Below are 13,336 nucleotides of genomic sequence, written 5' to 3'. Positions count from 1 at the left end.
TCCAACATCTAATTAGGTAGAATTATGTCACTCTAGCTGCCCCTGCTTGTCTTGAAAATGACAAAATACACTGAGAAAGATGCTGCTTCTACATCATGAGTGCCTACATGGGGAGTTACACACGTAACACTACAGAAATATAGTTTGTATTGCTCAGTCATGCTGTAAATTCCTGCTTAGCCCTTAGACCCAAGTCACAGTGTCCTTGTGGTTATATGACCTGAGGGCTTAAACGTGGTTTCAGAAATGTCGCTTCATATGGCCAACCTTTGCACAGACACTGTTCTGTCAGAGCTGCAGAAAGAAGGTTGGGAGGGGATTTTGGGAGGCTGACAAACCCTTTCCCCTGTGGTTTTCTCACTCAGGAGAAAGATTCTTTCAGTGATGATTTTGATGCCCTTCACAGCAATCCACAGCCCCCCATGATTGGCCTTATTTCTGTTAAGATCGACACAGAGGGGGGAAAAAAAAGAAGAAAAAAAGGCAGTTGCGGTGCTACCAGTGCAGGCAGTTGCAGAAATGGGAGTGACCTAACAGATTTAATGGGAGGAGCTCCAGCTTCTACACGTAGGGATTTTCCCTGTGACGGGGAGCTTCAAGATAAGCTGTCTGGGGGATTCCCCAGGCTGCCTCCAGAAATATCACTCCAGAAGCAGTAGCAGTTTCACTCTGCTCTCACAGTCTGTCCTGCAAAGAGGCACGCTGTAGCTGCTCTGTGATTTGAAGCAGTAAAAGCCATGTCTTTGGTAGTCTACGCTCTGTTCATCATCCTGTGCAACGGTAAGTGGGGAGCCTTGCATTTTTCTTTCTAGTCTTTCAGATTTATTTTGTGGGGATATGTTTTGGGAAGACAGGAAGGATTACCTTTTTTAAAAGTGATGTGTATCTGTGCATTGCAGTTTGGTGTTTGATCCATGGGGTTTCTGTGGTGGTCCCAGACATTGCTGTGAGGTGTACCGAAGAAGTGCTGCTGCCCTGTAAAGTTCTTCGGGACTCCTCAATCACCTACCAGACAGCATCTTGGTATAAAGTAAGAAAAAAGCCTAAGTTACTCAAGCAGTCTGCTTTGCTTTCCTACCTGATACTGGCTTGTCTTGTGAAAAATGGGTTATTTTATGAAAAGGCATCCTCCTGTCAGTGCAGCAGAGATAAGGCAGTAATGAAAGCATTTGAGCTGAGAATGGAGAACAGGCGTTTTCCATGTCATTGTATTCAGGCTATTTGAGTGTGATCCTTGAATTGCTCTTGGCCTGCTTTTCTATCTAACTATTGCTGGTTTCCAAGGATCAGAATTCAGGTGGTGCCCCACACACAGCCTGCCAAATACTACTCTGAAGAGGAGTCTTTCCAGGATTTTTCTTCAGAGCAAAAAATGGTATTTAAACCTTGCAGCATCAATGATGTTGTCCCTTGGTTAATCTTCCCCCAAACAGGGGCTGATTTTTCTTTGAAATGGAAGAACTAAACAAGTACTTGCTATTCTTTAGGAAGATTTGGCTAGTGGGGATGGGCTTAAGGGCAGGCTATGCAGAAGGCAGGTGGAGAGCTAGAAATTCTGCGTTATCTCTTTGCAGTCACAAAGTAAAAGTCACATCTTGACTGCCCTGATTCAGAATTCCCATCTCCAAAGCAGGAGAACCCTGCTGACCACCTATTTGCAGAAACGGCTACAAGGATCGAATGGCTAATGAGCAGAAAAGTCCTGCTCAACACTTTCAAGATTTGTCATAGAAAGAGAGGCAGAGTTGCCCAGTGGTTGAAGAAGTGGCTTTTGACTTGCTGTATAGCACCGTGTATTCACATCTCAGTGTAGAGTTTCAACTTACGGTGTGAGCCAAATTAACAGGGGAAAAAAGGAAGATTTTCTCCCCCATTCACCATCCATGGGCCAGTCCTGGTGGTCCTCTGTTTGCCTGTTAAGTCAGTTCTCTGTTGCTTGTTGTAGTAGTGGAAAATCAATCTGTGAATAAAGATTTTGTGGGTTACAGAGTTGAATTACTTTCCCATGTGATGGGAGAGCAGTGGAAGGAAGGGAAAAAAACGTATTTTTGGTGGGTGAAACTCTTACTTCATCTCTGCCAGAACATAAGGCCACGGCCTTGGCTTCCCAGCAGTTTGGTCAGATATAGTTTTAAAATTATTCCCTACAGTAAACCAACAAACAGTGTTATTAGATAGGGCTTCTGTGGTTGAAACTTGCAATGCATCTGAGTTTCAGTGCTAGTACAACAATGAGCATCTGCCTACTGACTAGATGACAACTGCAATCCAAAGGTACCTAACGCTGAAAGAGCTGTTTCGAACATCTGGCTACCAGCCCATCAGCAACTGCAGCATCTATAGTCTCCTTATTTTTCCAAAATACTGAACTAAGTACGGGTGGGAGACAGAAAGTAGAGAATAATGCATTTGGTTGAACATTACTATGGGAGCTGGGATAGGCATCAACTTACACTTTTTTGCTTTCTGCTTCAAAAGCTGGATAAGGACATGTATTTTCCATACAGATACATGCTGATTGTGTAAGGCCCCATGTTTCCTACAGAGCCATGGCAGGTCAGGGAGCTCATTGCAGGCAAACCATGCAGTCTGGTGGACCTGGAGGAGTTGAACAGAAGTGCTAAGGGGCAGGGGAGGAATAAACAGAGAGGTTGACTGGATCCCCAAAAATTGTCCCCCAAGCCAGTGTTGGAAGTCAAAAAAACACGACAACAGTTCCAGCAGGCTGAAGTGTGGGGATCCTCCAGAAGCATGGCCTTGTGAGTTCAGTGGCAGCTGGGAGGGCCAGGCAGGAAACAGGAGCCAAAAGCCATTGCCCTGATGAAAGAGTGTAAGGAAACCCTTTAAACCCAATTCTGTATTGTCTCATAGCTCTTTACAGTTCCACCTGGGCACAAAATGACTGCACACGCAGGGGAGGGTGGTATTTGATGATGCCTTTTGTGTGTGCCCCTTCCTTGGCAGCCCTCAGTAGTGCTGCTTCCCTTTGCAGCAGTTAGGCTGTTACAGTCCAGACTGCCACTGCATGTCCCCTGCCCCGTCTCGCCAATCCCCGCTCCTTCCATGGTCTCCTTGCTCTTCCTGCTTCAACCATTTTACCCAGGAAAAGACTGCCCATCATGACAGGACCTCATGCTTTTTTCTCTGCTGGCATTGTTGAAACTACAAGAAGTAACAAAATCTAGCAAATCTAAGAGTCTTCAACTCTTGCCACCATCCTCGGGGGCTGATGGCACCAACTGTGGTACTGTAGTCTTTTGGTTACTCACCCCAGAAGAGAGGTGGGAAGTGGGGACAGGCAGTTAACACCACTCTTGGTGACGCTAGCCCAAGCCACAGTCACAACCATATTAGGAGAAACACAGCAGCAAAGCTAAAAAGCCTGACTCTCAGCAGGAAAAATTAATTTAGGCTCTGTGTTTTGTGCTGAAGAAGCAATACTTCTACTGGTGGGGCTAGCTAAATAGGCGGCAGCTTGATCCTCTCCTCTCCTCTCCTCTCCTCTCCTCTCCTCTCCTCTCCTCTCCTCTCCTCTCCTCCTCTCTCCTTTCTCCTGACTTTGGCTGTGTGCTGCTGGCCCCACCCAACACTGCAAAAGGAGGGTGAGGAAATGGCAGAGCATGACCTGGCTACCCAACATAGACAATTAATCTGTTATTTAAAAAACAACTACTGAAGGATTAATCAATAAACACTACGTGTACCCCCAAAGGGCTAATTAAAAGGTAATTCCAACAAATGGTATGAAATTTCAGACTGTAAAGTTCAAGCAGCTGTTAGGCTAAATCTTTTGTATGAGGTCACTTTGAACTATGCAGTAAATGCAAGCAATTAACCTTTGCTTCTGCTGCTTTAAAAAAATGATGGCGACAACATTACAGTGCTGCACGTGTGGCTGTTTGAGCAGCGTGAACGCTAGGCAAAAAAACTCCATCTCGCTGGCACCTCTGCATCCTCTGACCAGCTAAGGGGTGCTTTTAAATAGTTTGTTACGATCTGCTTTTAAAAAAAAAAAAAATATTATTTAAAAGTACTTGCTTTTTCAATTCTGTATGGAGAAATAATTGTTTAAAGGAGTTAATATCATGGTATCAAAATCCAACTGGATGTAAGGATTGCATTCAACAGTTCCTTCGCTTTTGCTAATGTCTCGCACTGCAAAAAGGTGTGCATGTGTTTAACCTGTCGTGTGCCCAGTATCCTTGGAGCTAATTAGAGTATTCGCGTGCATGAAGTCACATGTGTAAGTAGGTCTGTGCAGAAACAGGACCACAGTCAGTCAGCTCAGACAAAATGATTTTTAGTTAGAAATACTTGAGGTAGGCAGGCCTAGCATGCTGGGGAGAAGATAGAGCACCAAGTCCTCTTCCAGCCTGGTAGAGCTCTCATCCCGTTCACTATGTGGCCGTGGAAAAGTTACAGGGTTTGTAGAGCAACCTACATGCCATAAAACTGTATATGAGCAGTGTGGAAGTTTGCCAACTGAGAACTTTTGCATAAGTGCCCAGGCACTGGGAATTGTACATGGAAATACTGGTTTGAATCTGTACGGCCCACCTATGAAGAATCTAGGTAATGAAACTTTACTTACCTTTCTGCCTTGTAGGGCTATTGAAAAATGAACAGTTTCTCTTTGTGTAGCACATTGAAAATGAGAACCACTTCCTAAAACCTCATAACTATCACTTTATATCCAGTTTGAAAACTTGAGTTTAAACACACACAAATGAAGTCCCAGTGGATATTTTGCTACTTTGCTCATGTGATAGCCAGAAAAGTCTTAATGTAAAACAAATCTTGAGGAAGAGGAAAGAAGGCTGTGCTTCAGTGGAGAGAAGTCTGTTAACTTTATAACACTTCCCTGAAAAATATAAAATTGTGGCAGAGAGGGGGAAGTCATTTTACAAAACCAGAATAAACCTTACAGATATTTAATATTAATCACACCTTCCTTCAAAGGAAATTACTTTTGCTAAATGTGCATAGCTATTATCTATTAGCATAAGTAAATAGTTGCTAAATTACTTCAGTCTAATTTCTAACATACCTGAAGAAATGCAGTGAAATGCTCCTCAGGCATCTATTCAGCTCCAAGTAGCTCCAACACATTGATGATTTAGACAAGAAAGGAGCAGTGGAAATGATTTCATGACCAAAACAATTCTTTTGCCTGACATGAGCTAGCGCTGGATGCCCTTAGCTAAACCAAAAAACAATAAAGAGGCTGTGTGACTGAGTCAGAGGGCTTTTCCAGCTGGCTCATGTGTCACATGCGGTTCCTTTGCTGTTGTTTTGGGGTTGGGTTTTGGTTTTTCTTTTCTTCTTCCTTTTTCTCCTCTAAAGCACAGTCAGAATTCACTCACAATTGACCACAATTTATGTCTGTTTTTTTCAAATTTAACATTGGTATCTCTATGTGACACTGTATAGGAACCATATGGATGCACCTTCAGCAGTAATCAAATGTGAAAGTGCTTTTGTGCTGAAAAATACACCTATTAAGCGGTTTCAGCTCAGTTGTGATTCATTATATGTTGGCTATCAAGCATTGCCAGAATTCTAGATATTTTGCTTCAGAAAATGAATTCCTTCTGGCTGTATATATTTTTTAGATCTCTTTAGCAGTCAGAAATTTCAATTTGGCCATTATTCCCAGTGTAATTTTAAACTACACCATTTTTACAATCATCCCACCTTCAGAAGAAAAAAAATAAAGTTTAAACTGACATCAGTTTTGGACCTGAACCATTTTGTTTGAAATAAAAATTTGCTTTTATCAGAAAAGTGGCTTATATTGGCACTTTGATTTACCTGGGAGCCAACGTACCACCTTAGTCTGGGAAAAGTTTGATGAAAAAAGATATTTAATGAGAGCAGAGAATATGAGTTAACTTAACAACCGCTTGCTCTTACATATATATGATAAAATTAAGTTTTGATTGTTAGTTGGGTGCAAATACTACAGTATGTGTGAATTGGCTTTGTTTAGTGGCACTATCATGTAATGCTGTAGCAGTTTTCAAAACTGCAGCTAAAACCCAGCCAGCTAGGACCAAGGAAATTGTTCCTTCTCCTTCTTCCACCTTGTTTTTAGGTCTCTGAGAAAGAAATATTTGCTGAAGAGCACTTAAATTTTGGAGGCCTAATTATTCTACCTGTTTCTTGTAATTCCTCCAGTCACAGAACAGAAATGTATCAGCTCAGTGGTATTTTCAATCAAACCCATCCCATTTTAATATCCACTGGATCACCACCACTATTCTTACCAAAAAGCTCTGGGCTAGGAGAAACTTAAGACGAATCAGTCAATTGACTAGAGAATACATGTGGGAAAATGTCAACCTCTTTAGACCAAGTGTTTCCAAGCTTTTGGGAACTAGAATAACTTTCAATTAAACTCACTAAAATAAGGCAACTAGAGCTGGTTGCTCTGGGCTGTGTTTAGTCGCATTTTGAATATCTCCAAGGATGGAGACTCCCCACCCTCTCTGGGCAGCCCACCCCAGTGTTCAACCGCAGTAAAAAAGGTTTTTCTTATGCTTAAATGGAATTTTCTATATTTCAGTTTGTACCCATTGCCTCTTGTCTTGCCTCTGGAGGCCACTGAGAAGGGTCTGGCTTCAGCTTCTTTATCCCCCTGGCAATCAGTTACATATTGATAAGATGCCCCTGAGCCTTGTCTCCTCCAGGCTGAACAGTCCCAGCTCTCTCAGCCTCTCCTCATATGTCAGATGCTCCAAATCTTTAATCATCTTTGTGGCCCTTCACTGGACTCTCTCCAGTATATCCATGTCTCTCTTGTGCTGGGGAGCCCAGCACTGGACCCAGCACTCCAAGGTGTGTCTCACCAGTGCTGAGCAGAGGGGAGAGATCACCTCCCTCAGCCTGCTGGAGATGCTCCGCTTAGTGCAGCCCAGAGGGCTGTTGGCTTTCTTTGCCACAAGGGCTTATCGCAGGGCCTTTCCAGCAGGTTGGCCCCAGCCTGTTCTGGTGCCTGGGGTTATTCTTCCTATTGTTGAACTTCACGAGGCTTCTGTCAGTCCCTGTCCCCAATGCGCCAAGGTCCCTCTGGATGGCAGCACAACCCTCTGGTGTATCAGCCACTCCTCCCAGCTTTGTATCATCTGCAAACCTGCTGAGCACATGCTCTGTCCCAGTGTCCAGGTCATTAATGGTGTTGGACAGTGTCAGCCCCTGGGGGTAGCATTTCCTCGCATTGCTGTGGAGGTGATGGAAAGCAACAGACTTAGCCCCCACCACCTGGTTTCTGGAAAAGCCTGTCACAGACATTGCCGCCAGCCAATGTATATGTGACAATAAACATAAACTCACATTCCCTTTCTTGTTTAATTTTCTTAATGGGTAGCTTTATGCAGATAGGCGGAATGATGCTGCCAGGCTGCAGGTCCCTGTTTCCCAGCAAAATTCTTGCTTCAGTAACCCCCAGCAGCCAGCATGGCAACCAGACCCTTTTTATGCAAATAGATTCAGTAGCATTTCTACCGGTGCTCGCACGGGTCATGATTTGCTTTTTGAATTTTGGTAAAGCCATTAACAGCAAACGTGGGAGCAGGAAAAGACCACCTCCCTTTCCTCCTCCTGTTGGCGGTGGGGAGCCGGGGGAGCCGGCGTGCTGCAGCTCGCTCGCCAGCGCGGCGGAAGGGAAATGAAATGCAAACGAAATGTGGGTGGAAAGTATTTTGTCGCTGATTAAAGAAGAGGATGGTCCCTACACAGGTGGATTGCTGCCACCAACAGCATTCGCTTCGATCCCTCTAAGCTTGTGTGGAATTAATTAGGTAAAACCCCTAGCATTTACCTTGGGCTGTGGTATCACCTGGAGGACACTTGGCATGAATTAGTGGTGGATTATCATAGGAGCTTGAGCTGCGAAATGATCTGTCTAGTGAGAGTCTGCCAAGTAATTCACAGGAGGTGGCAAACAAAGTGGCATTTTTGTAATTTTAATTAGGTTTGGGGGGAAAAGAGGTTAGTTTGAATAGAGCAAGAGGCAGAATGATGACCTTACTGAGCATCTCACGGACTTCCTTTTACACAGCTGGGATATGGGGACACACTCTGCAAATTTGCTTAGATGTTTCCTTGCTACTTAGAGAATTTAAAAAGAGAGGTATTGATGGGTTGGTTTTTGTTTGTTTGGGGTTTTTTTTTTTTGATAAGATAATAGGAGATAAGATTGCAGTGGAAAAAGTCTTGGTTCAGGCATCAGAGAGAAAGGGTTGCTGTGACCTCTGAGTAGGGATGGATGCGCTGTGTGTAGAGGCTGGAAAAATGCCACCAGATGTCTCTGTAGCCTAAAAAATGTAAGGAGGCTGCTGGGCACACCAGCACCAGCATGGACTGCTTTGCCTGCCTTTGCCCTTCAGTAAAGATTTAAGGGATAAAGAGAGGCACACAAAGCACGAATTAAACCCATGCAAATGAACTGTTCTTCCCCCCCGCCCCTCCCCTCCGAATGCAAAGGTTCACGACCCCCATCCAGATGATCATTGGTTTCTCCCCAGGTGAGGGAGCCAGAGTAGGCCACAAGGTAACTTTTTCTTCTGTTTTGGGGAAAGGCTGTTCATGCAGCTTCATGGACAGTGCTTTGCCGTACACAGAGTGGGTCTGTGCAAGGCAAGGTTCTGACTTTGTTGTCTCCAGGGTCACTGTCACTGTGCTTGTGACAGCAACTGAGCACCTTGAAAAGCTTTGGAGGCAATAATCAATCCTATCCGTCAGTGTCCCCATAAAATAAGAAAGTTAAATCATTTACCAAAAATCTCACTGGGAATAAGTGCATGGTCAGGCACAGGATAGATGGACTTAATTTACTTCTCCCTTACATAGCGGGGATTACAATTGCATACAGAAAGATCAAAGTGTTTTCTGATTCCCAGTTTTCAGCCACAAGAATCACAGCACTATTTACCACCCAAGACAGCAATTATTTATGCGATAGGCGGAATGATGCTGCCAGGCTGCAGGTCCCTGTTTCCCAGCAAAATTCTTGCTTCAGTAACCCCCAGCAGCCAGCATGGCAACCAGACCCTTTTTATGCAAATAGATTCAGTAGCATTTCTACCGGTGCTCGCACGGGTCATGATTTGCTTTTTGAATTTTGGTAAAGCCATTAACAGCAAACGTGGGAGCAGGAAAAGACCACCTCCCTTTCCTCCTCCCGTTGGCGGTGGGGAGCCGGGGGAGCCGGCGTGCTGCAGCTCGCTCGCCAGCGCGGCGGAAGGGAAATGAAATGCAAACGAAATGTGGGTGGAAAGTATTTTGTCGCTGATTAAAGAAGAGGATGGTCCCTACACAGGTGGATTGCTCCCACCAACAGCATTCGCTTCGATCCCTCTAAGCTTGTGTGGAATTAATTAGGTAAAACCCCTAGCATTTACCTTGGGCTGTGGTATCACCTGGAGGACACTTGGCATGAATTAGTGGTGGATTATCATAGGAGCTTGAGCTGCGAAATGATCTGTCTAGTGAGAGTCTGCCAAGTAATTCACAGGAGGTGGCAAACAAAGTGGCATTTTTGTAATTTTAATTAGGTTTGGGGGGAAAAGAGGTTAGTTTGAATAGAGCAAGAGGCAGAATGATGACCTTACTGAGCATCTCACGGACTTCCTTTTACACAGCTGGGATATGGGGACACACTCTGCAAATTTGCTTAGATGTTTCCTTGCTACTTAGAGAATTTAAAAAGAGAGGTATTGATGGGTTGGTTTTTGTTTGTTTGGTTTTTTTTTTTTGATAAGATAATAGGAGATAAGATTGCAGTGGAAAAAGTCTTGGTTCAGGCATCAGAGAGAAAGGGTTGCTGTGACCTCTGAGTAGGGATGGATGCGCTGTGTGTAGAGGCTGGAAAAATGCCACCAGATGTCTCTGTAGCCTAAAAAATGTAAGGAGGCTGCTGGGCACACCAGCACCAGCATGGACTGCTTTGCCTGCCTTTGCCCTTCAGTAAAGATTTAAGGGATAAAGAGAGGCACACAAAGCACGAATTAAACCCATGCAAATGAACTGTTCTTCCCCCCCGCCCCTCCCCTCCGAATGCAAAGGTTCACGACCCCCATCCAGATGATCATTGGTTTCTCCCCAGGTGAGGGAGCCAGAGTAGGCCACAAGGTAACTTTTTCTTCTGTTTTGGGGAAAGGCTGTTCATGCAGCTTCATGGACAGTGCTTTGCCGTACACAGAGTGGGTCTGTGCAAGGCAAGGTTCTGACTTTGTTGTCTCCAGGGTCACTGTCACTGTGCTTGTGACAGCAACTGAGCACCTTGAAAAGCTTTGGAGGCAATAATCAATCCTATCCGTCAGTGTCCCCATAAAATAAGAAAGTTAAATCATTTACCAAAAATCTCACTGGGAATAAGTGCATGGTCAGGCACAGGATAGATGGACTTAATTTACTTCTCCCTTATATTAGCAGCGGTGATTACAATTGCATACAGAAAGATCAAAGTGTTTTCTGATTCCCAGGTTTCAGCCACAAGAATCACAGCACCATTTACCACCCAAGACAGCAATTATTTATGCTACTAGTGAATTAAAAAAAAAAGCAAAACAAAACAAAACCAAAACTAATTCTCTGTGTGTAGTTCAGACCTTCTATCTGGATTTTAGGGCAATATGAAGGGCAGCCAGGCTGGTTCTCTTTATTGCCCTGTGGGCGGTTTTAAATTTCACTGAGGAAGGGGATGGTAAGGGAAGGGAGAGTGGCAAAAATTAGATCTGAGGGAGGTCAACTCTATCCACTTAACTGCTATTGACCCACTTGTAACCAGAGCTGAGCCCAGCATGGGTATCGGGATTCTTCTGGCCACATCTCTGACAATGTGCAGGGCCCAAAAATTTCTAAATCCTTGTAGTGCAGTGAAGTCCCTACAGCCTGAAACCCACCGTAGATACTGCTTGTCTCATAGCTGCTTGGGACTAAGCGTTGTAAGAAAGAGAAGCTGGGGTAAATTTACTGAGGGATTAAAAGGAAGAAGGTACTTTCTTCCCTCTTGCTGGGTAAAGTGTGGAAAGCCCCAGGGAATTACTGCTCTGTGTTTCAGTTGATGCACTAAAAACCCCCAAACCTTTCTGAGAAGGGATCTTTACAATTATGAAAATCTTGTGCTTTACTCTGATTCCCCAGTTCCTGAAAAGTTCCCCAACTTGCAGCTTGTTTTACACCATTTTAGTGTTGCAAAAGTAGCAGAGTATAATGGAGCATCAGGCCCACATTTCTCTCCAGACTCCTGAGTACGCTTTCCTCACGCTTTTCCCCATGAAAAAGAAACCAGATACTTCTAGCCTCAGTATGAGAAAGTAGTGTTAATTTTAATAACTTACAGTGTAACGCTTATACCCTGATGCAGTAGCTATACTGATAGAAAGTAAGCACCAACATGCAACCCAAAAAATGTGTCTATTAAAATAAAATAATAAAAATAAAAAAGCCTTGGCTTACATTAGTTATAGGTTTTGGCTGAAAAGCTCAGCCTTGGACTATATGAGCTGGCTCTGGCTCTGCTGGTCCACAGAAAGACTGAATTCATTACTCGGGAAACCTTCATGGAGGGCACGCTGCCTTGAATCCCAGGGAGCAACCGTCGATGAATAAGAATGGACATGGGCTAATTCAAACCCTTCTCCCATCTTTCAAATCAAGTTAGTGATTTCTCTCTTCTTTGTGGTTCTCAGCCAATTGTCATTTTCAGTGCATCCTATCGCCCTGCAGTACAAACTGTTCTGGGAATACACTTCATTCCTCCAGCAGCCTCTCAGCAATGCCAAGGAATGTAGCTCTTCTGGTTACAATTAAGAAATTCAACACACAAATGCTCCCCAAGTGCACCAGAACCTGCTTGTGACCTTCACGCAACTGAATCTGAAGGAGTTGAAGCCACTTTTGTTCTTCGGTTCCAACAAAGAGCGGAGAGGAGGGGAGGGGGGAAACCCCCCCGGTTCCCCCAGAGAGGCACCGTGGTTTCAGGGGTCAACTGCACAGAAACTGGCACAGGGCAGTGCAGTTTCCAAGGCTGCGTTCCCACACAGACCTCGGGGCTTCCAGGGTCGCTGGGGGGATGCCAGCCCGTGGCTGGCAGAGCCAGCGTACTGCGGCGTGCCTGCTGGGGCCGGCAGGTTTAATAATTCCCAGCCGCGCATGGCGGCAAGCGTGCTGGCAGGGCAAGCGCAGGCAGCGGCGGAGCCTACCTGCCTGCTGCCACCCTCTCCTGGGGACACCTGGTCCTCAGAGCCACCGCTCAGCAGCTGGCTAGGCTGCTTTTTGCTGCCTGAGCACCATCCCCGTGGACTGTCTCTCGCTGTTTGAACTCTTCTGGGGCCTCTGCGTAGACACCGTCAGAGCAAATTCTGCCACTGCCTTTTGTCATGTTACGTCTCCACCAGGATTGTGTCCAGGTGAGGCAGGTTAAGAAGCTGTTACAGAATAGCTCTATAGTATCTATTTAGAAATACAGTGCCTATTTAAGCAAAAAAAGCAAATCCTTTTTGATGGTGAGCATGAACGTATTCGATGCTTTTGAAGTGCTTCCCCCCCGCCTCTGTTCAGCCTCTGCATTTTCTGCCATAAGCTGGCTTTAAAACTCTCTTTCCCCTAAAACTCAGGATGACACTGTTGCCCAAGAAGAGAAATATGTTTTTGCTTTCCAGATGGCTGGCGATGGCGAAGGAATAGTATGGAAAGTCCTTGATGTGGAATCTCATTATCCAAAAGAACTTGGGGGGTCCCTGGAGCTCTCCAATGACACCTTCTTTTCACTGAAGATCAAAAACGTGACCAGCCAAAACAGTGGGACATATAAGTGCATTTTGGGGGAACAGAATGGAGAACGCAATCTGAGCAGCATGGTCACATTAAAAGTAACAGGTACAGTACAGACTCTTGACTGTCCTATCCTCCATGTGGCATTTCATGAAGGTAATAGTTTAAAAATATTTTATAAACACCAGAACAATGTTAACACCTTGCTTTACGTTTTAGGTTGCCCTGGAATAGAAGATGAAAAACTAAAAAAATACAAAACCGAGCTTTTCATGCTGACTTGCCTTGGGATCTTTTACTTGCTGCTCATCTTTTTTACCTGTGTAAGTAATTCCCTTTCTCATAAACAAATCAACAAAAACCAACCAAAAAATCCCACTCGTTTTCTCTGCTAGCACCACCTTAACACAGCCAGTCAGAAGTTGGTGTTCATACTTAATTTATGATCAAATCCTTTAAATACTCACATGGTATTTTCAAAGTCAGAAGAAACTCAAGTGCGTGAGGAACACTGGATGGAGTTCCAAAGAAATAAAACATTTCACTACACCCCGATCTA

The 13,336-nt window shown here is 44.5% G+C and overlaps 1 protein-coding gene across 1 annotated transcript in view; it reads left to right on the top strand.

Annotated features, from left to right (window-relative positions):
• Positions 1–246: 246 nt before the first annotated feature.
• Positions 247–13,336, top strand: part of CD83 (CD83 molecule) — a 14,820-nt gene continuing 1,730 nt past the window's right edge. Inside the window, 5 exon segments of the mRNA XM_009895809.1 lie at positions 247–307; positions 730–821; positions 824–1,030; positions 12,666–12,882; positions 12,997–13,100. Coding sequence (XP_009894111.1) covers positions 247–307; positions 730–821; positions 824–1,030; positions 12,666–12,882; positions 12,997–13,100 — 681 coding nt within the window.

The sequence above is a fragment of the Charadrius vociferus genome, unplaced genomic scaffold (genome assembly GCF_000708025.1).
Source record: "Charadrius vociferus isolate BGI_N301 unplaced genomic scaffold, ASM70802v2 scaffold422, whole genome shotgun sequence".
Lineage (NCBI taxonomy): Eukaryota > Metazoa > Chordata > Aves > Charadriiformes > Charadriidae > Charadrius > Charadrius vociferus.
Note: the sequence above shows the minus strand (reverse complement) of the source record. Positions and strands in the feature narration are given on the sequence as shown.